General features: G+C 36.8%; 1 protein-coding gene across 1 annotated transcript in view; it reads left to right on the plus strand.

The window, feature by feature from the left end:
• The window catches only part of NLK (nemo like kinase), a 129,607-nt gene that overhangs the window by 61,497 nt on the left and 41,064 nt on the right, over positions 1-27,046 (plus strand). The window contains exons 2-3 of the mRNA NM_001193253.1: positions 6,684-6,813; positions 17,369-17,424. Of these exons, the coding sequence (NP_001180182.1) occupies positions 6,684-6,813; positions 17,369-17,424 (186 nt within the window). The remainder of the gene's footprint in view (positions 1-6,683; positions 6,814-17,368; positions 17,425-27,046) is intronic.

The following is a 27,046-nucleotide window of genomic DNA, read 5'->3' on the forward strand; positions in this document are numbered from 1 at the left end:
TTTATGTGGAAGTCTTGCATAAATTTTCTTTAATCCCAGTTTTGGCTATTTCTAACATTATTATAAAATTTAAATATTTTTTTCATTTTCATTTTTTTATTTTGCAATTTTGCAAACATACTTTTTCTTTACTTATGAATAATTAGATCCCATTAGCCAGGCTTCCCAGGTGGCTCAGTGGTAAAGAATCTGCCTGCCAGTGTAGGAGATGCAGATTCAATCCCTGTGTCAGGAAGATCCCCTGGAAAGGGAAATGGCAACCCACTCCAGTATTCTTGCCTGGGAAACCCTATGGGCAGAGAAGCTTGGTGGGCTACGTCCACAGGGTCCTAAAAGAGTAGAACTTGACTCAGTGACTAAACAACGACAACCTACCACTCAGGTTCAGTAACTTTAAGATTTGCTTCAACAGTCTTTATTGCTGAAGTATTTTAAAACAAATCTTAGATCTCATATCATTTCACTTATGTATACATAAGAATATACATCTCTAGAAAATAGGGAAATTTAATTTATAATCATAATTTTAAACCATATTCAAGTTTTCCTTTTTATTCCAAAAAAGACTTTATTGTTGGTGTGTTCAGTTTGCTTTTAACTAATAGCATATTGAGACTTATAGTTTATGTTATTAAAATATTAGTTTAACCACTAAAATATTAATATCAAATGGTAAAGCATTCTCTTTGGCAATTGAAAAGAAAACTTTTTCTGATGATGTGCACAATTTATTACAGTTTTTGACATTGGTAAAGCCATAATCCTGTAAACATACCATGTGAATAAAACTGTCCTTTTCTTTCATTTTACGTCTTCTACATTTATAAAACTAATGTGCAACAAAAATTGCCATTCCTTAATTTAAAAAAATCTTTATATTCATCATTGATCCTGTTACTGAATACATATCTTTCATGAAGTCATCAATGGGATTAAAAGCAAGTACATTTTTGTATAACGTAGTTTTAGTTTTGGTTACCCTTTGTGATCTCCTCTTGCCCAAAGTTTTTAAAATACAAGAAGGAGTTGCAGTTGTGGATTATTTTCCTTTGTGGCTTTGTACAGATACCTTTCCTTCATTGCAACTGGTTTCCTCCCCATACGATATTCACAGGTCTGTTTCTAGGAGAAATGGTAGCTAGTGGATCCTGAAAATTTCCTAGACTTGGCAGACTAGGATGTGTCATGATCACCCTCTAACATTGAAAAGACAATGTGGCAGCTTTTGTGCAGGCAGGTCAGACTCTTACAGAGACATTTTGACGGTGACTGAGAGGGAAAGAGTCTATATGTCTTTTAGAATCTACAGTAAGGATGGAACTAATTAATTCATAATCTCAGGCACCATAAAATATTCCCAAGACAATAATTAGCATTAGATAATTTTTCACCTATAGTTTAACTTATTCAGTGATTATTGGAATGGGGAGTTGAGGAGGCCTTAAAGTTAGATCTTACAATAACAAGTATTTGAAAGTAAATACGACTGCTTGGTATTGGATGGCTTCAGTTCAGTTCAGTCACTCAGTCGTGTCCGACTCTTTGCGACCCCATGAATCGCAGCATGCCAGGCCTCCCTGTCCATCACCAACTCCCAGAGTTTACTCAAACTCATCTCCATCGAGTCGGTGATGGCATCCAGCCATCTCATCCTCTGTCATCCCCTTCTCCTCCTGCCTCCAATCCCTCCCAGCATCAGAAACTCTTCCAATGAGTCAACTCTTGGCATGAGGTAGCCAAAGTACTGGAGTTTCAGCTTTAGCATCATTCCTTCCAAAGGACACCCAGGACTGATCTCCTTTAGAATGGACTGGTTGGATCTCCTTGCAGTCCAAGGGACTCTCAAGAGTCTTCTCCAACACCACAGTTCAAAAGCATCAATTCTTCGGCGCTCAGCCTTCTTCACAGTCCAACTCTCACATCCATACATGACCACTGGAAAAACCATAGCCTTGACTAGATGGACCTTTGTTGGCAAAGTAATGTCTCTGCTTGGATGGCTTACCTATTCTTTATTCTTCCTCCCTTATTAGCACCCCCGGATGTCTCACTACAGATCAGAATGGCTCAGTGCTTGCTCTCATCTGCTGGGATCATTGCTATTTATACTTACTTAAGCACAGAGTTAGAGGATGTTTAAATTCCTCTTTAACTCTTTCTGTTAAATGTAGCTGTTTTGCTTCTCCCAATCAGTAATATTAGGATATGAGAAAAAAGAATGAACTGTTTCACTGCTTGGTTTGGCTATTGTATAATACCTTTTTTCCTTGTAATTTTCAGATTAACAAATTGGGGGATCATTTATTTTATAAGTATGTTGAATAAAATGAAGAAGATTGCTTTCTCATGTATAGAGCTAACTCAGCAAATACCAAATTTGGTATTTAAAAGAAAAACCAACATCAGAAAAACCCGACTGATGGAACAGATTATCTAAATATGAAAGATGAGAAACCTTTTTAATATGTTTTTGGGTGGGGGCAGGAAAGCTTAGGAGATTTGTTCTTCTAAATACTATAGTTTGCAACTCTGTAAATTATGTCAGAGTGCACACAGACTAGAGCTTGTTGAAGATCTGGTTAGAAAAACAAAAGAATCATATAAATGATATTCCATATTCTTTAACCTGTAGTGTCCATGAACATATAATAAGTACTGAGGACAACTAAACATTTTCTAGACTTATTTGTTGTCAAAAATTTTGTCTCATAGTTTTTGCTATTGTTTTCTCAACAGATTTCATCTAAATACAAGTAAAAATAACTTTTAAGGAAGTGAATCCCGTGAATGTGAAGGCAATAATCTAAACATTTAGAGTGTAGTTAGGAAGTTCTCCTGAAGAGAAGGATTGGCTGTCCACTCCAGTATTCCTGCCTGGAGAATTCCATAGACAGAGTAGCCTGGGGGGCTACAGTGTAGGGGGTTGCAAAGAGTCGAACACGGCTGAGCGACTAACACTTAGGAGGTTCTGTTACTGAGATGTGTATTGTATTGGTACAGTTGACATAGTAATTGTAGTATATAACAAAAAATAGAGGATTGCTGATTACAAGTTAATGTGGCCAGAATTAGAAGAAAAATTTCTTAATCCAAATTGAACATTCTCATTATAAATTATTATTATTTTTGTTGGATAGTTAAAAACCTGTATCAGAGCCATGAACTTTAAAACAGCTAAAATATATAAAGGGGAAAGATTCTTCACGTAAAGTGAATGAGGAGCATTAATTTCTGGGAGATTCTTGCTGATTAGTTATACTAATTAAAAGATGTTATAATGTAACATTCTAATACCTGAAAAGTATCCCCAATAATAACTTTTACTCTTGTTTAATTTCAACCCTTCTGCTTGTCAGTAATACAAGTAGATTTGTGGCACTGGTCTCAGCTTCCTGGGATTAAGAAAACTCTACAACAAAACAACCATACCAAATCTAAAAGGCTTCCTGTTTTGGTAGTGTACTCTTTTGACTGACTGTCTCTCTCTCTGAAGAATGGCTCGTGGATTCTTCTGGCTGTTTAAAAAACAATTGAACTTATATTCTAAGTTCAGAGAAGGATTGATGAACCCGAGAAGATATAAGAAAGGATTCTTTCTCACAACCCTTAAAACTTTGTTTTTGTTTTTCTCTTTTGAAAACTTCTAAGTGTTTACAGAATCAAATGTTAATTTAAAACTGAGGAAGTGCCTGTTAGTATAACTGGAATGCCTGTGAAGGTAAGCAGATGAAAGGACAGATGCACTGTTTTATTTAGAGCATATAGTATTTTAGAGAAAGTAACTGGTCATAACTGAATTGTAGGGCGAAGGATAACTCCTTTTTTCTGAAAGGAGGAAAGTTGCCTAAACGTTGTTCATTATCTCTACAGCAGGAACTTCATGAACAAGTGCAGTCGAAATAACCAGGGTATTGCAGCAGCAGAGAAACTAAGCACAGCAAGCCATTCAGTAACAAAGAAAATAAAAGAATTCCTGTATAACAGGCTTCCACACTTATCTGTGTTCTGTGGTACTGTTTGTGCTGAATTAAAGCATCTGCTACCTCAAGTTAAGAGAGAACAAACTCAACATGGCGTGAAATTACTGCACTGCCATTCACATTCATTAGAGTTACATTGTTACCAGCCACAGGCATGACTGGCTTTTGCATGAATAATAACATAAAATGCTGCTTTGTGAATTTTACCTTAAAACATTAGAAGGAATGGTACTAACCCTGAGCCAAGAATGGGTTTATCTTAGAACAGCTTTCCTCACCATGGTAGGGTCAAGACCAGTGAAGTCAGAAGTTGCAAAGAATTTTTGCCGCATGAGGCCTTTGGAAAGGGTATTATGTTAAATCAATTTACTCATTTTTTAAAATTAATATCGTGCAGGTTAGCTATCATTAGACATTAAAAATTACTAATGTGCCATTTGGCAACATCGTAGTGATCATTGATTCAGGCAATAAAGCCATCAATGGGTGCTAAATGTAGTGAGTCAGAGTTTGATGAGGAATATTTACAGTTAGACAAAAGGAAAAAATAAATTTACAGTGTAGAAGCCTGAAAGAACACTTCATCCAAATGATCATAGTTACCATCAGTCATGGGAAAAACTGACTTCATGTGCCTACTAAAGTGATGCACTGAGAAGACATCTGGGTCATTCCCGTTAAAAAATACATTCCCTAGTGGCTCAGATGGTAAAGAATCTGCCTGCAATGCAGGAGACCCCAGTTAGATCCCAGAGTCAGGAAGATCCCCTGGAGAAGGGAATGGCTTCCCACTCCAGTATTCTTGCCTGGAAAATGCCGTGGACAGAGGAGCCTGGTGGGCTACAGCCCATGGGGTTGCAGAGTCAACACAACAGCAGCTAACAGCATCAGCTTGAATCTAATCTTAAGAAAATGTCAGACGCAAATTGAGGAGTGGTCTACAAAATGACTGGCCTGTACTCTTCCAAAATAGCAATGTCATAAAAGACAAAAAAATGCTAATTAACTGTCCTCCATTAAAGAAGACTCAAGAGGCAGTGACTACTATGCAGTGTGTGATCCAGAATTTCCTTTCCTTGCTGTTTCATTGACTTTTTATCTTCTGGTATCCAGGTACCAGATATTTAAATATGAAAAAAATGTAATAGTCAATATAATATTATATTTGGTTGCCTTTGTATTTTGCTTTCCTGTATTATGTGGATTCTAAGCAGTGTTGTGGATTTTGCTTGGTACTTTTTTAAACAACAGTCAAAAATGTTAGGTCTCTTAGTGTAGTTGAATTACATTTCAAGGTATTGAAGAGTTAAAAATGATAATACTTGTTTTACCAAATTTTCTATCAGTGGGAGAAAGTAGAGTCCTCATGCTGTTTTAAAAATACTAGGATGCACCATTTAAGAGTAACGAGAACTCAGGAAAGGAAGTAGCAATCACTAGGATAAATTTGTAAAGTGATGATATTCATAAAGAAGTTTGGTATGGTTTTTAGACAGTTAAATAAAAGGAATGCTTTATTTTCAGAAAAGTAATTTGATAAGTGTCTTATTTCCTCCTGGACAAGAGGAAGAAATAAACTGAGTAATTGTAGTTAAGTAAATAATTGAATAAAGATGGCTTCTAGTATTATATCTGTTGAAGAGCTTTGTCCTCAGACCTGTTCTAAACTTTAATTAATAACTTAGATAAAGGCATTGGTGACATACAGACCAAATTTCAGAACGATAGAAATCTGGGAAGAGGAGCCAAATCATCGAATGACTGAAAGAGAAAGTGAAAGATAACGGTAGCCTAGAGTGATAATTATCTAGCAAAATAAATCTGACAGGAATGAATTCTACAAAGACAACCAGTCATCCATGATGGATAGAAGGCAAAAAAAGCTTTAGATTAATTCATGGAAGCTCAGTTAGCCAAATGGCCAATTGGCCATAATTACCAAAAACTTTGACTTAATATGTATCAGTTGGGTCCCGTCAGAAAAATGGAAAACACGTTAGTACTTCAAACACAGGGAACTGTAACGCAAGGAATTGGCAATATAGATGTTAGAAGGCTAAAAGAAATTTCTAGGCAGACACTGAGTTATTAAAGAGAGAGTAACTGCAGGAGGCAGCTATCATACCAAGAACTGAGAAAAGGGAAGACGTTATCATGATAACCAAGATGCCACAGCCCTAAACTCCCACTCAGACTTACGAGGGGACACGCTGGTGTCCTGAAATGTCCTAGAAACCGTATTACTAAAAGATGTTCATTTACATAAGAAATACTGCAGTTGTAGTCTCTACACTGAATTAAAAGTGACCACGTTTGGTTCTGAAAAATAAAGCATAAAACTAATTTGACTTCAATCATGTTAATGTTCTATACTTTTTCCCTCATGTCTAAAATAGCTTTACCATTAATAGCCTTTCTACCTCAGATGTATCGCTAAGTGACCTCTCCGGAAGATTAAAGTTTTTATAGAAATTTAGGGATTTAAAAAAAAGAAGCAGCATGGCAAATGAGTTGGGTGGGCTAAACATTCTGTTTGGTTATACTTTTTTTTAATCTTTCTCACTGATACCTTAAGCATTATTAAGTGGATTTAATATTGAGTGTTTCAGTATAAAGGTATCTGTCATATGATGAAACATTGAAGAGCAAAGTTTGGAATTGATTTCTCTTTTTTTCCTCTCCCCCTAAATATTGTGTCTTTAGGTCAGTAACAGATCCAAGAGATGGAAAGAGAGTAGCACTCAAAAAGATGCCCAACGTCTTCCAGAATCTGGTCTCTTGCAAAAGGGTCTTCCGGGAATTGAAGATGTTGTGTTTTTTTAAACATGATAATGTAAGTGAAGTTGGTGTTTGGGATAACTATTTCCAAAGCATGTTTAATTATGTTAGTAAAGAGCAGAAGAGACTTAAAAAGGGTACATTACCGTATTAAGGGATTTGGAAACCTGAGACAAAATAGACCTTTTTTGTGAATGAGCAAATTTAAATGAATTCTAGGATTTATTGATTGACAGAAATATTAATTGATATAAAGCAAATGTTAAAACTTAGCTTGGGAACAGTGCTAATACTCGACGTAAAAATAGAGTATAATATGTAGTCTGAGTGATTTAAATAGAAGTAACTGGCCCCTGATTTTAAATGCCTTATTTTTATCTTTTAGTATTTTAAATCAGAGTTGAGTTAAAGATATACGAAAAAGTTTTTCCTCTGGAAAAAAAAAAAAAATACAGCTCTTAAAGATAATATGGGTTATCTTATTTATTGCTCTGTGTAGAAATGTCAGGACTCATGGGGAAAGAGAATCATAGTGGTTTGAGAGAGCTTCTCTTCAACTAATCCTGAATTAAAAGTTTGATATATGTAAAATTTCCCTGGCGGATGTTAGTGTTAGACTGTTAGTTTTCAATTTCATATGAAAAGAAAAACTGCCTGAAATTCTGCATTTGGTTCTCAACCTGTGCTGTTTTAATTGCTGAAATAAAAGTCAGAAAAATAATAATTGCTTGTGAATCTGACTGCTGGTTTGCACAGGAACTTTAAGAACTTTGGCCAAAGTGTGAATCACACTTTAAGAGAAAAATTTATAGAAGTTTGAAGTATTTGGTAAAACTGGGAATATCAGACTTACAATGTGTTTTTATTTGAAGCTCCTTGGTTTGACATATTTCATTTTACTGATTCCCCCGCCCCCAATCCATTTTCCTTAAACTTTTTTAGAAAGTTATTGTTTTGTCTTTTATTCAGTTGGAACTGCTTAACAATGTATGTTTGTTTCAGTAACTTTCAAAACATCATTCCAGTTGCTATTTCATGACTAGTTCCTGAAATTTTGGAAATGATTTTAGATAGATGTCTAGTGCTCACTTTGTTACTTATTTCTCAAATTTGCCTTGTGAATACCAACCCAGCATCAAAGAGTTACACACCGTATATATACATTGTCAGAGACTCAAGTAAAGGGATCCGTGGGAAATAAATATTTTTCAGGTGGCATCAGAAATTCACTTACTACAGGTTTCAATGGTTTATTATATTTGGACCTATCTTGGCTTCTTTTATAAAGGAGGGGTGGTGTAATAGGCCACTATCTGTATATATTACTATCTTTGCTCATGACTCATTCCTATGGAGTAGCTAATTAAGTTACAGAGATAGTGTCAGAGTGAGTAGTGTAAGAAAAGAAACAAACTGCGTTTTTGAAAATCACACATATTAACACACAGCAACTACTGTTCGGAGCTCCTGAGCTCTGTCATAAAAGAGTGCTTGTGACTTCTTTGGGAATGTTCGAAAGTGAGGCAGATAGTTGGAGCTGAAGACATCATGGCACCACTATTTTATACATAATGAATTTATGCCGTGCTCTGAAATCTACAGAAGTATCTCTGGGCCAGCATACCTGGTATGTTTGGAATGCCAATCTAAGAGGCAACTGGTATTTGATGTAGTTAAGGCAACAGATGTTTATTAATTGTGTCCTGTGTACAGAGTGTAGTGCTAGGTCATATGGAGAATACCAAAAAAAAAAAGTTTAAAATATGGTCCTTTTTTAAAGGAAGTAGACCAGATGCTTGAGCATTTGTTACTGTCAGGAAGTATGTAGATGCTTTATGTATATTAATATGTAAAAATCTTGTCAGGTAGGGCTTGCTATCCCTACTCTGCAGAGAAGGAAACCAAAGCTTAGAGTTAAGTAACTTGCCCAAGGTCAAGGTGGCACAAGATTGGAATTTAAATCTGTCTTGCTTCAGAGCCCATATTCATTACTTCAGTAAACATTTATTGTGCGCATCCTATATCCCTAAACTCCATCAGCTTCTAGGGGTTGCTACCCTCGGGGAGTTTAGTAATGTGATAAATACTGTGGTAACAGTGCTGGCGGAGGACTACCTGCATGGTTAAACATTAATACAGGACACTTTGCTCTGTGCAGAGTGAAAAGCTGGGCAACGAAACCTCAAAGTATGTAAGTCTTAAAAAATGCAAATTCATGGGTTTCATCCTAGACCTACTAAATTGTAATCTCTGGGGTTGAGATTACAGGTAGCAGTACTTTTTTTAAAGCTTCTCAGGTGAAAGATGACAGAAAAGTATTATACTATTAAGAAAAAGAGAATAATTGTCCTGGACTTAGACTCTCAAAGATGATTTTAACAGGGAGAAGGTAAACCTTAAGATGAGCCTTTTGAGATTAATATTCGATTGACTAGAAGAAGAAGAAAGGAATATCATGATGAAAATGGCATTTAGAAAGATTCACCTGGCTGTTGCAGGAAGGCTGGGTTTTAATTTGGATGACTTTGTATGTGTCAGAGAATAGCTGCAGAGTCCTGGAAGACTTTGGATTTTCTTTTGAACAGAACCTTCAAAGTCATTGTATCATATTCATTGATTTCAGGTGATCTGACTGATTGAGATACACACACACACACATTGTTTTTCCCTTAAAGTTTGTTCATCTTATAGGATAAGTTCACTGCGATGTAGTAACTTAGGGTGCCAGAAATGGGTTTAACTTTCTAAAGATCGATGTTGTTTAGTAGTTTAGTAGCATCTCTGTAGTATCTAGTCAGAATTTGAGCTGTGACTGTATATTCTCTACTTCACAGACATGGTTGTCATTTTAACAGCATGGAAAAGGGGTGATTGAAGGTTTTTTCAGTCTTTGAGAACCTGATGAATGCTGGGTACCCTCTTGGAAAAATACATATGCACACAATTTTTATTTCATTTTAGACATTAACTAGCCCTCTAAAGCCCATCCAGAGCCTCCTTCGGACCCACTGATTCCTGCCACGAGCCCTTGTTATACAGTTCTTGGGTTTTTCTTGTCCTTAGGTAATAACACTAAGCACACAGTAGGTAGACAGTCTATTGAAGAGTAAGTGAGTGAGTGAAAGTGACAGGAAAAAGATATGAAATCTTGAAGTCTAGAGTGATAGCCTCAGTGATCTTTCTTGGAGTTACTTCTTCCCAACCTTTTAGTTCTGGAGTAGAGGAGGCCAAAGAGGAGGTAGAGAAAGCAAAGAAGAATCATTTGTTTTCCTTTGTATAGTCTGACTAAACTCAAACAAGGCCTTTCTGGGTTCATAAGTAGGAAAAAGAATCATACCAATAGGACCCTTCTCTGAATGCCGACAAGCTGTTTGGCTACAGACATTATTAATGCTAATGGTTCTGCTGCTAAGGAGTATGAAAGGGCAAAGGATAATTAGAATAGGTTACTTATCAGTGGATTTGGTTTTGTTTGCTCTGTGCCTGAATCTTGTGGTACTCTTGATGCATTTCTAATAATACAGTAGCTTATATTCATGGACTGAAATACTCACTGTGGTTAATATGCATGGTTTACCCAAGTTCAGCTATATATTCAAGGTAATCCCAATGAGCATCCCAGCAGGGTTTTATGTGTATGTATGTTTGGAAATTGACAAACATTCTAAAGTTTATGGAAATGGAAAAGACCTAAACTAAACTAGTCAAGACAATCTTGAAGAAGTTAAACAAATTTGGAGATTCAGACATCATGGTATTGAAACATATGAAGCTATAAAAATCAAGGCAGTACAAAGATAGACAGATAAATGGAATAGAGTCTATAAACTGACATACACATATGTATTCACCTGATTTATAAGATAGGTGCCACTGCAATCCAGAGGGGAGTGGGTGGCCATTTCAGTAAATCAAAATCAATTAGATACCCATTTGAAAAAATCTGGGTTTCCCTGGTGGGTCAGTGGTAAAGAACACCTGCCAATGTAGGAGACAAGGGTTTGATCCCTGGGTGGGGAAGATCCCCTGGAGAATGAAATGGCAACCCACTCCAATATTCTGGCCTGGGAAATCCCATGGACAAAGAAGCCTGATGGGCTATAGTCCATAGGGTCGCAAAAGAGTCAGACACGACCTAGCAACTGAACCATAACAACAAGAACAATGAAAGAGGTCTGTTTCATGACATATACATAAGTTAATGCAAAATGGATCAGACTTAAATGTGAGAGGTAAAATAACAAAGCTTCTGGAATGAAACACAGGAAAATGTCTTCACGACTTTGAGATAAGCAAAGATTTCTTAACTAGACAAGTAAAGCTTTGACCATTTTTTTTGAAAATGTTAACTAGGACACCATTGACATTAAAAATTGATGCTCATCAGAAGTTTAAGGGACTTCCCTGGTGGCTCAGATGGTAAAGAATCTGCCTGCAGTGTAGGAAACCTGGGTTCGATCCCTGGGTGGGGAAGATTCCCTGGAGGAGGGCATGGCAACTCACTCCAGTATTCTTGGACAGAATTCCATGGACAGAGGAGCCTGGCGGGCAAGGATCGCAAAGAGTTGGACGACTGAAGCAACTAAGTATGTGCAACACAGAAGTTTAAGAGAAAGAAAAGACAGACCTCAGACATCATCCAGCAAAAAAACTTGTTTCCAGAATTTATTATGTAATAGAACAATTTTTTAAATAAATGTTTAGCATTTGAGGAAAACCATTAGAAATAAATATTTTACTTGATGTTTTTTCAGACTGTAAATTCTGTATCCAAACATTATATATCTTATAAAGAGCTCCTCCAAATCAAAAATTTTTGCCCATCAGTAAAAGACTTAAGAATTTCACCAAAAATAGGATAACCAAATGGCTAATAAGCCTATGACAGATTGCTCAAAGTTGTTAGTCATTGGGGAAATGTAAATTAAGATTAGTGAGATACTGGGAAATAGATGGGGAAACAGTGGAAACAGTGTCAGACTTTATTTTTCTGGGCTCCAAAATCACTACAGATGGTGACTGCAGCCATGAAATTAAAAGACGCTTACTCCTTGGAAGGAAAGTTATGACCAACCTAGATAGCATATTCAAAAGCAGAGACATTACTTTGCCAACAAAGGTTCGTCTAGTCAAGGCTATGGTTTTTCCTGTGGTCATGTATGGATGTGAGAGTTGGACTGTGAAGAAGGCTGAGCACCAAAGAATTGATGCTTTTGAACTGTGGTATTGGAGAAGACTCTTGAGAGTCCCTTGGACTGCAGGGAGATCCAACCAGTCCATTCTGAAGGAGATCAGCCCTGGGATTTCTTTGGAAGGAATGATGCTAATGGAGAAGGCAATGGCACCCCACTCCAGTACTCTTGCCTGGAAAATCCCATGGATGGAGGAGTCTGGTAGGCTGCAGTCCATGGGGTCGCTAAGAGTTGGACACGACTGAGCGACTTCACTTTCACTTTTCACTTTCATGCATTGGAGAAGGAAATAGCAACCCACTCCAGTGTTCTTGCCTGGAGAATCCCAGGGACGGGGAGCCTGGTGGGCTGCCATCTCTGGGGTCACACAGAAATGATGCTAAAGCTGAAACTCCGGTACTTTGGCCACCTCATGTGAAGAGTTGACTCATTGGAAAAGACTCTGATGCTGGGAGGGATTGGGGGCAGGAGGAGAAGGGGACGGCAGAGGATGAGATGGCTGGATGGCATCACTGACTCGATGGACGTGAGTCTCAGTGAACTCCGGGAGTTGGTGATGGACAGGGAGGCCTGGCGTGCTGTGATTCATGGGGTCACAAAGAGTTGGACACGACTGACTGACTGATCTGATCTGATCTGACTATATACCCACCAGAATGGTTGAAGTGAAAGACTGACAATACCCACTGTGGATGAGAATGTGAATCAACTGAAGCTTACTGTTGCTGGTAAGAACGTAGATTTGTAAAACCACTTAGGAAAACTGGTTATTTGTTACCTAGTCCAAGCTTGCTCTGCTCCTCACACTACAGATCAATGAATCAGAGACAAGGTGCTGAGGCAAGGAATATGGCTTTAAGCCAACTGACCGAAAAGATGGCAGACTAATGTCTCAAAGTAACCATCTTGTTGGGATCTAGATGCCAGATTGTTTTATAGAACCAGAGAGAAAAGTGCTGAGGAACTAAAGTCAAAAGGCAGAACAGAGAGGGAGAGGGAGTGAGGGAGTAAAGTGAATCTTGTAAAACATCTACTGGAATGGCCTGCCTGTGGAAGAGATGTGTTAATCTCTTGCAACCATTCACAGTGGGCAGAGTCACATTATCTCTGTGAGCTGAACAAAGGCACTTCAGTTTAACAGTCAGGCAGAAGGCCAGGGTCCTCTGAGACAGGTCTTTTATGTATGATTATAATAACAACAGCAACGCACAGCAAGTCAAAGAAACAGTCAACACGAAGTCAGAATTGGTTGTTCTCTGCCACAGTTTCTGTTAAAGCTAAATATACACCTGCCCGGCGACCCAGCAGTTCTCCTCTTTGGTATACCCAAGGCAAATGATTGCATATATATACCAAAGGACATGTACAAAAATGTTCATAGCAGCTTTATTCGTAATAACATTTAGAAACAACCCCCAAGTTTGCCAGCAGTACTCTGGATAAATACTTTGTGTTATATTCCTTTGATACAATGTTATCCTACACATCATTAAAAAGGGTGAAGATTCACACATGGGTCAATCTCACAGGCATAACAGTAAATGAGAGAAACCATATACAAAGACTTGATTTTTTATGATTCAATTTACGTAAAGTTCAAGGACAGGCAAAAGGAATCCATGGTGATGGAAGTGAGATCAGTGGTAACCTCTGGGCAGGTATGGGTTCTGACTAGAAAGGAGCAAAGGGGGACTTCTGGGATGTTGAAATCCTTAATTTCTTGATCTAGCTTTTAACCATGGAATAAAATTTTATCATGTTGTATACTTTATGTGTATAAAAATTATTCAGATTATACACTACAATCTGTATATTTTACTGTATGTTACAGCTCAAAAAAGTAACATTCTCTACCTTAAACAACTTAAAATCTATTGGGGGTAGGGGTACGTGAGAGAATGGAGAGGTGGTGGGACCTCCTTTGCTTAAATTTGGGATTTGAATTAATTAAATTTGAATTCCACAAACAGTTAAATTTTTAGTCTTTACATTTAGGATTGAGATTATTTACAGCAATTGTTTTATTGATAAAGGGTTAACTTAAAAACCCACTACGCCATTTACTAATGTAACCAATTTTAGTGAATCTTCTAACATCACAGAGGTTAAAATTCTGAAAAGCAGCTACCACAATGAGCTTTTGTTCAACTCTTAAAAGATTTGAGAAATGTGCTGAGACACTGGTAATGACCATTATTTCAGGACGGAGCTTTAGTTCATTTTTAAATTAGACAATCAGCTTGCTTTTTGTGTGTTTGAGATCCTCAGAGTTTTGAGTCTGTGGTATTTTGGGATACTTTGACTCTTTACAGGTGACCTCCTATTTACATCATAAGGCTAATCTCATATACTTTATTCCCATAAATAATAGAAGGGTTATAGAAGTACTTGGACTATTTAAATAGTCAGGCATTAAGTCTGGGGTTTGAAACTCTGCTAATGTTCCTTCTCACTTAACTCATTTACATCGCTTCTGAGATTCCTGAATCATCTCTAAGCACTGTTTTTGCCACCTGGAAACACTGAATGCTGTCATCTGATAAACATTTTGAGGTAGAAGAAACAGGAATATAAGACAATGGGCATTTAAAAAATTCCAGACAGAATTTAAAGTATTATACCTTCAAAGCTAAGAATCACAGCTAAATGCTTTGGCGCAAATGTCTAACCCTATTTTATATGGCTGTTCTGCAGAAAGCCTCATAAAATTTGGAGTAAGAAAGCCTCATTCTTCTCTATCAAGGTTTAAAATGTATGGCTGTCACTTTCCTTTAGATAACCTCTAATTATAGCAGATATATTTGAAGTGTAAAATAGCTTTGTCTAATGGACGCTGTCACTCACTGCATTCTGTTTCCCCCCAAGACAGGATGTATGTTGTTCAGATACAGAGCTTAGAGTCCGAAAGATGTCAAGTAAAACACTAATTTCTAACTGCCTTCCTCAAGGCATCAAATATTCATGTTAAAAATTTTTCTATCACATAATGAGAAATGAATTTATGTGAATTTGTGACACCAGCTAATTATAGGTGTTTAAAAATATAGAAATGAAGTAATTTATCTTTCATATGGTAAAAATTATTCTTTGAAGAAACTGGAAAATCTGTTATTTTCCATTTATACCAAGATTTCCGAGTATAAACATTTTAATTCAGAAAGAAAATACAGATATTCTTTATAAACTAAGGATACTCTTTATAAACATCTAAACTATTTTAAAACCTTTATACTTAACTGGTATTAAAGTGAGTGAAAGTGAAAGTCGCTCAGTCATGTCCAACTCTTTGGGACCCCATGGACTATATATATATAGTCCATGGAATTCTCCAGGCCAGAATACTGGCGTGAGTAGCCTTTCCCTTCTCCAAGAGGATCTTCCCAACCCAGGGATCGAACCCAAGTCTCCTGCATTGCAGGTGGATTCTTTACCAGCTACCAGCTGAGCCACAAAGGAAGCCCAAGAATACTGAAATGGGTACTCTATCCCTTCTCCAGCAAATATTCCCAACCCAGGAATTGAACCGGGGTCTCCTGCATTGCAGGCAGATTCTTTACCAACTGAGCTATGAGGGAAGCTCTAAGTGAGTGAAGGCTTTTTCAATAAAGGTTTCATTTAATTAAAAACTTTATAAAGTAACAAATTATTGGCTAAAAAAATAATAATAATAACCTTTAAAATGAACAAGGGACTTCCCTGGTGGTCCAGTGGCTAAGATTCTGTGCTCCCAATGCAGAAGGCCTGGCTTAATTCCTGGTCAGGGAACTAGATCCCACATGCCACTGCTCGGAGTTCGCACACTAAAGATCGAAGATCCTGTGTACCACAACTAAGACCCCAAACAGCCAAATAAATAAAAATAGTAAAATAAAGTGAACAAGGTTTCTTCCATACATAAATCGCAAGGGGAAAAGAGAAAGAAATAGAGGAGAAATTTATAGGTAAAACTTGCTAGATGTGCATCAACCATAATATGTAAATCCTCTTTAGCTCCTAATTTAGATTAACACTCCCCCCCCCCCCCACCAAAAAAATAAGAAACTTAGAAACTTGAGCACTGGGTATTTGATGGTGTTGAAAAACATTAAATTTTTAGATTTGTTCATTGTACTTTTTAAAAGTTTTTAGCTTTTAGAGATATTTACTGATGTATAGCTGATAATTTCCTCAAAATTATACAGGGAGAGTGGAGGGTATAGATGAATGGAGAAAGGTCATGTAGATAACTACTAAGGCCAAGTCTTGATTACATGAGTGTTCTTTTATATCATTCTGCCCACTTTTATATGTTTGAAGTTCTCCAGAATACATTTTTTCTTGAAAAACTAAGCTAAAGATCACGAAATATGAACTTGTACTACTAAATAAATAAACTTATACTAAATAAATAAAAATTTATTTTCTGTTAAATACCTTCTTCTGTATCCTTTGAGTCTGATATTTCTCATTAGCAAGATAGGTTTCAATTCTTAGGTGTGACATCATAGATGGGGCTTAAAGGAGTTGGTAGACAGTTGGTAGGGGAAGAAGGCCTATTTGTTATATTTCTATGGCAGAAGTCACATTGGTAGTATACAGCTTTTATAAAGGACTTGAATTTCAGATACCTTAAAGTCTTTTTTTTCCCACCCTAGTGACTTCTTTTTCTGTACTTGGAATAAAATCCAAAACCCTTACCGTAATGTAAAGAGATTTTGTGTGATATACTCCTGCCTTTCTCTTCCCCAGTCTGTTTTCCTCCCACCCTCTGTGTTCCATAAGCACTGGCATTTCTGTTTCTAGACTCCTCCAGGTTCTCTCTTGCCTCAATGCTTTTACACTGCCTGACCAACTCCTATTCACCCTGCAACTCTTAGTGTTCCTTCAGGGAAACTTTTTCTTCCACTGCTCTGTACTTTTTCCCTTCATAATAATAAATGTCACAGCTCCATTTTTGTTAACTATTTAATGCCTTCCTCTCCCCTAGTCAAGAGCGGGGTGGTTATTTTTATTCATCAGTTTTACTGAAGAGCCTTCCAAAATGCCTACCAGATAAAATACACATAGTAAACATTTTTGAACAGAGGAATATAGGGTGAATGGTAGATAGAGCTCTCAGGCTCTTGGAGCGAATCCGACTGTTAGAAATAGGACATTTCTTTCCAGCATTCTCCTGTGCAGGGGTTCTGGTAGCATGTGGTATATCCCAATTGCCTCTCTCGTATTGCTGTAGCTAAAATTGTCTTTGATGGTAATTTTACAAAGCCTATCTTAATGTTTCAGTGTTTCTTGATTGATAAATTTAGTTCATCTCAGTGGGCAGTTATAATGAAGCCTGAAATCATTAATGAGTTAAGAGTACTTTTTTGCATTTATGTCATATTTTGGTTCTTTTTTTTTTTTCCCTCTAAATTTTGCTTTTTTTTTTCCTTTTCCCAGGTACTCTCTGCCCTTGACATACTCCAACCTCCACACATTGACTATTTTGAAGAAATGTATCCTAACCCGGGAATGTGAAAGAAGGGAACAACTTTTTAATTAATTTGTTCCTCTAGCACCTTCTGGGGTTCATGCCTTGAAGTATATTAAATCTCATCCTTGCAGAAGTGTTGAGTACCTAGAACCAGGTAATTTTGAAATCTCAAGTATCTGAAAAAGCTCAACGTTATCAATATATCCTGAGTGGTGATACCACAAAATAAGACTTCTGAATAGATGTTTCACTTCATCCCCACATCCTTGTGAGATAGGTTATCGCTATTCCTTTTTTGCTGATGAAACCATTGAGGCAGCTGTGTTGTAACAGAATTTGGTAAAGTCCTTTGTCACTATACAACAACTGCCAATCAGTCAAGAAGATAATACTGATTTCTCTTTATTTTTTTTTTTAGCCACTTGGGTAAGGTGAAAATTAAAGAGAGCTCTTGAATACTATAATTCTTGGTGATACTTCAACCTACTAGTCCTTTATGGAACTCATCCCTCTGTGCAGTAAAGGGTTAACTCAGTGAACTTGGGGCGTCCTACTCCTACACATTCTCAAGAAATGACTGACCTTTGACCAGCTCCTGGCTGATGGAGTGTCTTTGTATACCTCTTAGTGTTCAAAAATGAGTTCTTGGGCCAGGCAAGATGGTTCTGACACACCTTTTCTTTAAACGTATATAAACAATTAGGGGTTTCTCTGGTGGTCCCTTGGTTAAGAAACAATGCAGGGGACACCAATTCAGTACCACATGCTGCAAGAAATCTTTTTTTTAAGTATATAAAATTAACCTAAGGATGGAAGGATTGAGAAAGTTTTTTTTCTTCCCAGCTATAGGTTAGTAGTAGCAACTGATGTAAGAGCATTAATGATTCCATTTCCTAGACTTTCTGGCAGTAACATGGCTCCTGATTGAAGAAAAGAAGGAAGCTGGTAGGAGCGGGGCAGTACTTGTTTCAATCAGCACAAGTAACTTTCTACGTTTGGCCAGAAGCCACCACCTTTATTTATCCTTTCTGTTGGTGGGAAGGGAATCCATATATTAGAAGGCATTCCTGTGAGTGTGTAAAATCATTTCTGCCTCTTTGGAAATGAAGAAATTTTCTTTATTAAATAAGAATCTTACTGGATTTACAGGTGTGTCAGGGGTCCCCAAGATTACTCTCAGGTTTGATGATTTGATGAAAGGCTCAAGGACCCAGGAAAGCTGTTCTACTCATGGTTACAGTTTATTACTGCAGAAGGATACATATTAAAATCAGCAAAGGAGAAAGCTACATGAGGCAGAGTCCAAGAGAAACCAGACACAAAGTTCCAGTTGTGCTCTCCTAATGAAACTGCACAGATAGTGCCTCCCAGCAAAAGTGTGTGACAACAGGAGTAAAATGTTATCAACCAGCGAAGCTCACCTCAGCCTTGGTGTCCAGGGTTTTTGTTGGAGGTCAGGGAGCCTTCAGGACTGACCTTAGCTACTCTAGCCCTCCTCCCTTCTCACCCAGAGGTTGAACTAATACAGCTGGCCCAGGGCCCCAGGTGAACGAAAACAGGTGTTCACCATAAATCACATTGTTAGCATAAGCCATCTGGTGTGGCCAAAGCATCAGGTATGCTAAGACATTCTTATGAGGCAGGATATTGCAAGAGTTCAAAGGTTATTTCTCAGGGGCCAGTCCTAAAGACTTCTGGAATGTGTAAGTTTGGGGCAACCCAGAGCTGCTGTTAACCCTTTATTGCACTTAGGCCATCTGTGGGGAAAGAATGTGTTCATATAAGATAATTGGTGAATATGGGTATTTTTAATAAATATCAAGTATTTGTAGATTTTCTTCACTGAATACGTAGCTAATTCATTTTATTCTGGGCTGTTTTGTCTTACAGTTCAAGCATGAATTCTTTACATCAGGCATTAATTTTTTGTACTTGGGTTTGTTATTCCTTTAAAATGTTTACTATCATAAAGTAGGAATTCTCAATGCTTATTATTATTGTTGTTCATAATTTGAGTCTGGGAGATCCTAGATTCATTATTATTTCAAAAACTTGCAGAGCAGTGAAAATTTAGCACCATTACGATTTACAACCATGGGTGGCATAGGTGATGTAATAGCTCTTGGTAGCTGATTCCAACCATTTCATTAGCTAGCAGAATGTTTCTATGAAATTCCTTTCCCTGAAATTGTTCATGAATGTTTGTATTAAAAGCCTTTGTCATGAAATGTTCGTGGAACCATTTACTTAAATGTTTTACTTTATTTACCTTTAGGTTAAAAGATTGACACCTGTGCTTTCATAGTTATTAGCTGGCTACAGATGGAAAAACCTTCAAATCTAAAACCTCAGCATTCTTTTTTCTGTTGTACAATTTTTAGCTGTATGTAGAATGATACACAGAAAAAAGGGTGCTTTTCAGTGGTTTTGCCATTTGGGAAAAAAACAAATCCTGTTAACATAAAAAGAGTTAAACCATAGCTGCCACAGGATTATAAAGACTTTTTTTTAACAAAGAAGACATGGTGAAGCTTGGGGTACAAAAATACTGAAATTACGTGTTTTAGAACAGCTAAATGGAAACCTAAGAAATGCCTTAGTTGCATATGTGCTCTGCCTGATTTTTCTAATATCCTAAATAGAACATTTTCTGTGTCCAGTGCTTTTTAATACAAATAAATTTGTTGTAGCCAAAGCAAAAAAAAAAAAAAGATTTCCCTCAGTTTCCCTCTGAAAAATAAGAAAACTTCTGCCTAAAACACAAAAGTATTGAATGATTAATAGGATCTCAAGTTCCTATTTGATTTCAATGTAATACATTATCCATCTGTGCCAGCAGCTCCTTCTGTAGTATCTCAGAATCATGGCATATACATTAAACATGGTTTTAGACAGTGCTTTTTTTTTTTAAGTTGAAGGCTTTTAGAATAGATATTTTGAATTTTAAATGTGTGATCTTGGAATTGTGCTTTGAAGAAACTATTTTGGAGGCTCTGTTGTTTTAGGTAAGTTCTAAATATATATATTGCTAGGCATCTAATGGATGTCTGATATTTCATTGATAAAAGAGCCCATTTATGGAGTCAAAAATATATATAAAGGGAAAGAAATAATCTTTAGTAATCTTAAATGTAGAGTACCATACCATTACACTTTTTTCTAAGACTAGAAAATTGGGATGTTATAGTGCATATGTAAGTTTCAGCAGGCAATATTTTAAACCAGAAGATCTTTTTAAAACTAATAGAATAGTTAATATCATTTTAGAATACCTGAGGTCTGTGAACATTTTGATGTAATCAAGTGTACAATAAGTGTCAACGTGTATATCATGCAGTTAATCATCCATTTTTCACTAAAACTGTAATAAAATGACTATATCGGTGCCCACCAAAAATTTAGCTTGGGTTTTGAAAGACCATGCATCTTTAAATAACTCCTTATGCAGCTTTTAAAAAGGCAGTATCTAGATTATAACTGTTTACAAATCTTCCTACAGTAGAGTTCAGCAGATGAATCAGGTATGGAAAGAGCAGTAAGTTCCACCCTGACCTCTGTATCTTTTAGCTTTTGTGTTTTCATAGTTTTAAAGTCTAATACATCCACCAAAAAATATATTCTCTAATAATTAAGAAAAATTATTTTTTAACTTGAAACACAATCAACATTTTATGGAGAAGAATATGCATGGTCTAAGTCTTCTGTGCTAGAAACAATTACAGCCTAAAATCAGTAGAAATGAGAAGTCTAACTAGATGACGGTGTGCTGCAGTTGCCAGGACTCCTGGATTTTACCTGATGTCCTGGTATTAATAAGTTTCTCCTTTTACTTTCTGAAGTGTCCCTATTTGAATAATAGGTTTGGCTTGTGCAGGCAGTGTTTAAACAGGAATTTCTTGTCATAAAGGCAGTGAGGGAACCTACATTTCAGCCAGTTAAAGTCTTTGGTAGGCAGTAATGTAATACTATCAAATAAACTACTCCCAGATGCAGCAGTTTAATTGATAGTATGAGTAGACTGTATTTTATATACACAATATGTAATTCCCTAGTGCTATGAAAGAGCTCTCTAACCTCAGGGAACCTTAGGAGCCAGTGAAAAGCTAAGAACAAGCAAAATAAAATGTGTAAATGCAGATATAAGTGCACTCTTTCTGCAGCAAAAGTACCAGCGAAGACCGGAAATCTCCATCCTAAGAATTTTGAAGATTTCCATATTGTTAGAATTTCCTCTTCATTTATTCCATAAACATAAGCATCAACTATGTTCCTAGAACCAAGAATTTTTATCTGTTTTGCTCACTGTTGTGTTCCCAGCACTTAGAACAGTACCTAACATATAGTAGGTGCTAAATAGATATTTGTTGAATAAGATAGTGTCTGACTTAACAGGTTTGTAATCTAGTGGATGATATAATCATATAAATAATATAGATTAGAAAGTACAGTGATAGAAAAAAATCTACATATCCTGAGAGCACTGAGGATCTGATTTTCACTCTTTCCCGTTTTAGTTTCCAAGCTGATTACTTGAAAAGCATTTGATGTTTTTAAACAAAAACTTTGATTTACCCACCATCACCAGTTCTGGCTCCTTAGCACCGAAGCCTAAGACAAACACTTAGAAAGGCAAAACAGAGGAAAAGTTAGGTAGAACAGTCCAAGAGCAGCAAAATTCTTAACTTTACCCACCTTAGTCAGTATCTCCTCAGCTTTATTTATTCATGTGGCCAAACATTTAGCACTGTTATATATTTAACATTGTATTAATACTAATCCCTGTGGAGGTTATAGAGATGAATTGTTTTTTTAAATTTAGTGTGTCAGGAATTATTCTCAATACTTCACTCTTATTTTAAAGATGAAGAAACTATAGCTCAGAGAGGTAGATAACTTGATCAAGGGGTTTGAATCCATGTTGACTGGTCTGATGGGTAAAGAAGGCTCTTAACCCACTACTGCCTCTTAATGTTTTCCCTCAAGAAAAATGTTCTCCCTCGAGTCAGTGGGGTGAGATAAGAACTAAAGAATAACTATTATGTATGGTAGATTGTGTCAGAAGATTTAAAAGAAGAAATTGCCTCACAGAAAAAACCGTAAGAAGATTTCATGTAGGAAAAGACATTTTAGCTGAGTATTGAAGGATGAGAAGGATTTGGATCGGTAACATTGAGGAGGATGGATATTCCAAATGGATGGAGTAAGTATTAACATCTTCTAGGGAATGACTAGAGTTTAGAATGTGTAAATAGTGAGAAATTAAGCTAGTTGGAGCCAAGTCATGGAGGGCCTTGAATGCTGAACTAAGGAAATTCATCTTTATTCAGGAGGCATTTTAGAATCCAGCGAAGGATTTTTGTGGTGAGGAATGACAGAATCAGAAGTGTATTCTATAAACTTAACAAAGAGTTTCTGTTGGGGTGTTGAGAAAGTTCTAGAAACAGAAGTGGTGAAAGTGGTGATAGTTGCATAACGTTGTGAATGTGCTTAATACCACTGAATTTAGAGGTTTTTGAGCATAGCAGTGGGACCAACCATAGTCTAGAAAAGGTAGGAGAAAAGGCAGCTTACTCCTCCACTTACCAGCTCTTTAAATGGAGACCATGTTACCCAAATCATGTTGATGCTCTTCATATTAATCCATTATAAATGTTTTTTGATGGCCAAATTAATTAAATCTTAAAAATGTCAACACCTAATTCATTTGCTGTTAAACTTTAGAAAATGAGAATATATTTTTTAGGTCTAAAATTCCAATGTTATTTTCATGCTGACACATTAGCAGTGGAAAAAGCAGAATTCAAAGTCAGGTGTGAGAAGTTTAAAGATATTTTCCTTTGATTCTGCCTTGAGCTAATTACCCAAAATCTCTGCATCATTCATTCTCTGAACAGTGAGTTTTTGAACTTACGGTGGAGTCACAGTCCTACATTTAAACTGAAACATATGCAACACGGATTTTTTAATTTAACGTGGTTAAAAGAGAGAGAATTTAGTTTGTGCCCAATTCCACTCATTTACCTTCTTTTCCAGAATGAGTATGAGACAGAAATCAAGATGTACTGTGCCCTCAGTTAGTTTCAGCTCCCATAGGCTTCCCACAGTGGGAGCATTTCACCAAACTGAGTGTGATACTGGTGTTAAGAGAGGTACTTTTGTGTGGCATGACCCCTTAACACAAGCCATCTGTTTCATATGGGGCTCAATCAAAGAAAACAGCTCTCTGTTCCAATGCCAGAGAATACAATACTGTTGAATTTAATGAGAGTTTGATATGTGGGTCTCCAACATGGTATCTTCCCAGGTGACTTTTTTTTGTGATACTTGGTGTTCATTTTATGCCTTAACTTTAGAACTTCACCCTCAGGAAAGAGGTACCAGCAGGTATTATCAAGTATAATGGCTGTTGCTGTTACCCTTAAGGAGTTCATGGTTCAAAAGAGATGATTGACGATTGTGAAATAATTATAATACCAGAGTAATCAAGTTTACAATAGAAATATTAACCACATTTTGTTACGTATGAAAACTTCCCTGCCCTCCTTCCCTCTCCCACAAAAGAAGAGTTTGGAGGACTTACCTGGAACTTAAAATTTTTGTAGAATAAAACATTTTCCTACATCAATTCATATGACATCAATTGCATATTAGTAGGATAGATATGGGGCTTTCCTGATAGCTGATAAAAAATCTGCCTGCAGTGTGGGAGACCTGGGTTCAATCCTTGGGTTGGGAAGATCCTCTGGAGAAGGGAACAGCTACCCGCTCCAGTATTCTGGCCTAGAGAATTCCATGGACTGTGTAGTCCATGGGGTTGCGAAGAGTCGGACATGACAGCAACTTTTGCTTCTCTTCAGGATAGATATATTTTCCATATTTTCTCACAAAATTTTAGGTGGTTTCTGGTCTCTATTTGTGGGTCCATATAACCCTTTTTGTATAGCTATTCTAATGAAATAGCAGTATGGAACAGCGCTGAAGGTGGTACATCTAATTGCATGATAGAGTATTTGTTCCATAAATGTTAGAAAGTAGGTACTGTGAACAAGTGGATAAGGTACTCATATCTTTTTTTCCCCAAATTCATTAAAATATAATTTGATACATAGCAGATCTTATATCTTGACAGAGGAGGCAGATCCCTTTAAATGGACCATTGTTTTAACTTTCGTCTCTTCCCAGTTGCCATAGAAAATACTCAGAAACAGACTTTTGATATACCTCTCAGATGATTCTAGGTTTTTGTTCTCTGTATATTTTGAATCCTCTCTGCCCTATTCCTTTTAATAACTTAGCTTTTTAAAATCTTCAACCAAAAATGAATTTCACTGTGATGGGTGGCACTGGGCAGGTGTACTAAGGAAGTATCTGTAGCTTGGCATATTGAGAAACTTGTCTTCCCTTCAGAATGCTGTTTGTGGTTGTTTATACTGCTGATAACAATCTACTTTCAGGTTTTAATGACATCATTCTTGCAGCTTTACAATAGATCAGACTGGAGTAAGTTGCTCTCAAATTCTGTTGGGTGCAGGACATTTGAAACCAGATCATCTGGACATAGAAGTAAGTTTTTCAGACCCGTTACGAAAGGGTATGTGTGCTTAGTTGCTCAATCGTGTCTTACTCTTTGCAACCCGTGGACTGCAGCCCACCAGGCTTCTCTGTCCATGGGGATTCTCCAGGCAAGAATACTGGAGTGGATTGCCATGCCCTCTTCCGGAGCATCTTCTCAACCCAGGGATCGAAGCCAGGTCTCCTGCATTGCGGGTGGATTCTTTACCATCTGAGCCACCAGGGAAGCCCTAAGAAAGGGTGGATAGGTCTAATTTGAGGACCCATTGACAGTAAGAAGCATGAGGCAGTTTATATGACTGATATGTGCATCTTTACCCTCTGAATGGGGTTAAGTGGGGATTGAAGAATTTGTCCCTTCTCTTCATTAATTAAAAAAAAAAATTGAAGAAGTAAAATGTTTCTCATCTTGGGGAGAGACTCTTCTCTCAAATATATATATATTACATCCAGAAAAAGTAGTAACTATTTTGGTCATTAATTCTGCTTCTGTTCCATGCTCTTAATGTCTGGGTTTGTGTATCTCTGCATTTATTTGCTTTGGGGGGCTATGATGACAAAAGATTAGTAATCCCAGACTCTACTACCAGCCTTTGACAGATACAGAAACTTAACTTTGCCTTCTGTAGGGCACTTTGAAAAGATAAGACTGAGGTTTGAAATAATATCACATATTCTAGGATGCTTTTTCTGTCATTGCATATGTGGTTATAGCTTTAGTGACAAGGACTCAGCGAACAGAATCTTCTGGAACAGGATATAGAATGACAGCTTTCCAGTGTTCTGTTTTTGGTGGTGGTTGTTGTTTTTTTCTTTTTTCATATGGTAGAATTGACTCTTTTTTTTTAGTTAATTTAAAATTGTGAATTAAAGGTGGTTTTAATTTTTTTGATTTTTGACATTCTATACAACAAATTAGTTACCTTAAAAAGAAGAGGAATTTGCCTTAGCCTGGGAAAGAGGTTGTTATATTCAAGCATTTTAACACCATGACCTTTTATTCCATTGATTTCTATAGAGAAGCACAGGCATGCTTCAGAAAAGGTCAGTGATTCTAATTGAAGCACACACCAATTTTTTTCTAGTTGCAAAGGCGCCCATGCTTTTTGTTGCAAAAAAAGATGATGAGATTTAGAGCTGACCATTTGTTACGAGAAAGCAATTTTCTCTGTGATGCATTGCTGTTTTTCTTTCATGTGGAAAGCATTGTTTGAAATCAACAATATCCAAAAACCAGATTTTTCCTTATTCATGCAATTTAATACCCCTCATTTTTATTTCTGAGGCTGTACATATTTGAGATCTCAATTGAAATTTCCCTCTGTGGACCTGATTTTGAAAGAAAAAAAATGTGAGGAAAATGATACCTATTAAGTCTCACATATTTATGGTTAAAAGATTTTCCTTCCAACAAGAATGGCAGGATTTCAGAGTTAGTGCTTAACATGAGTTTAAGCACGTTATAACTGTCGTCATTGGACTTTTCATAGAAGAGAATCTGTGGCTTTAGGAACTAAACTTGGCTATCTACATACTATAGTTGAACCAAAAATTCACTGTGTCCTTTTGGAAAAGTCACCTGATCTTCATATTTGTTCTAACTTACATTGCATGAAGATGGAAGACTTTCTTTTTTAAATGGTTGTTAAATTGTTGGCCAACATGTCTCCTACTTGATATTTAACATTGCAAGAGTTATTTTTTATAATCTGGTTTAGTGTTGGTCTTTGTCCAATATGAAGTGGAAGAAAGAATTGCCCGCGTTTTAATATCTGAAGTCAGGGCTTAAAATTGTGTTTTCAAAGCTTTCTGTCTATATTCATTCTGGAGGAAGTAATTTGTGTTCTCCATTTTCTTCTCCCAACTCAGCTAAACCAGCTAAATACCCTTACTTTGCTTTCGGAAGCTTTTAACACATCATTAATAGTTTCTCACACAACCTCAGTTGCTCATTGCACATAGAACATTAAATGTGTTCTCAGACTTCAGTTAAGCAGGTAGGTCAACCCACTATAGTTCTGAACTTTAGATGGTGAGAGTTTTTGAACCCGATAGGGTAGTTTTTAACATAA

The sequence above is a fragment of the Bos taurus genome, chromosome 19 (assembly GCF_002263795.3).
Source record: "Bos taurus isolate L1 Dominette 01449 registration number 42190680 breed Hereford chromosome 19, ARS-UCD2.0, whole genome shotgun sequence".
NCBI lineage: Eukaryota > Metazoa > Chordata > Mammalia > Artiodactyla > Bovidae > Bos > Bos taurus.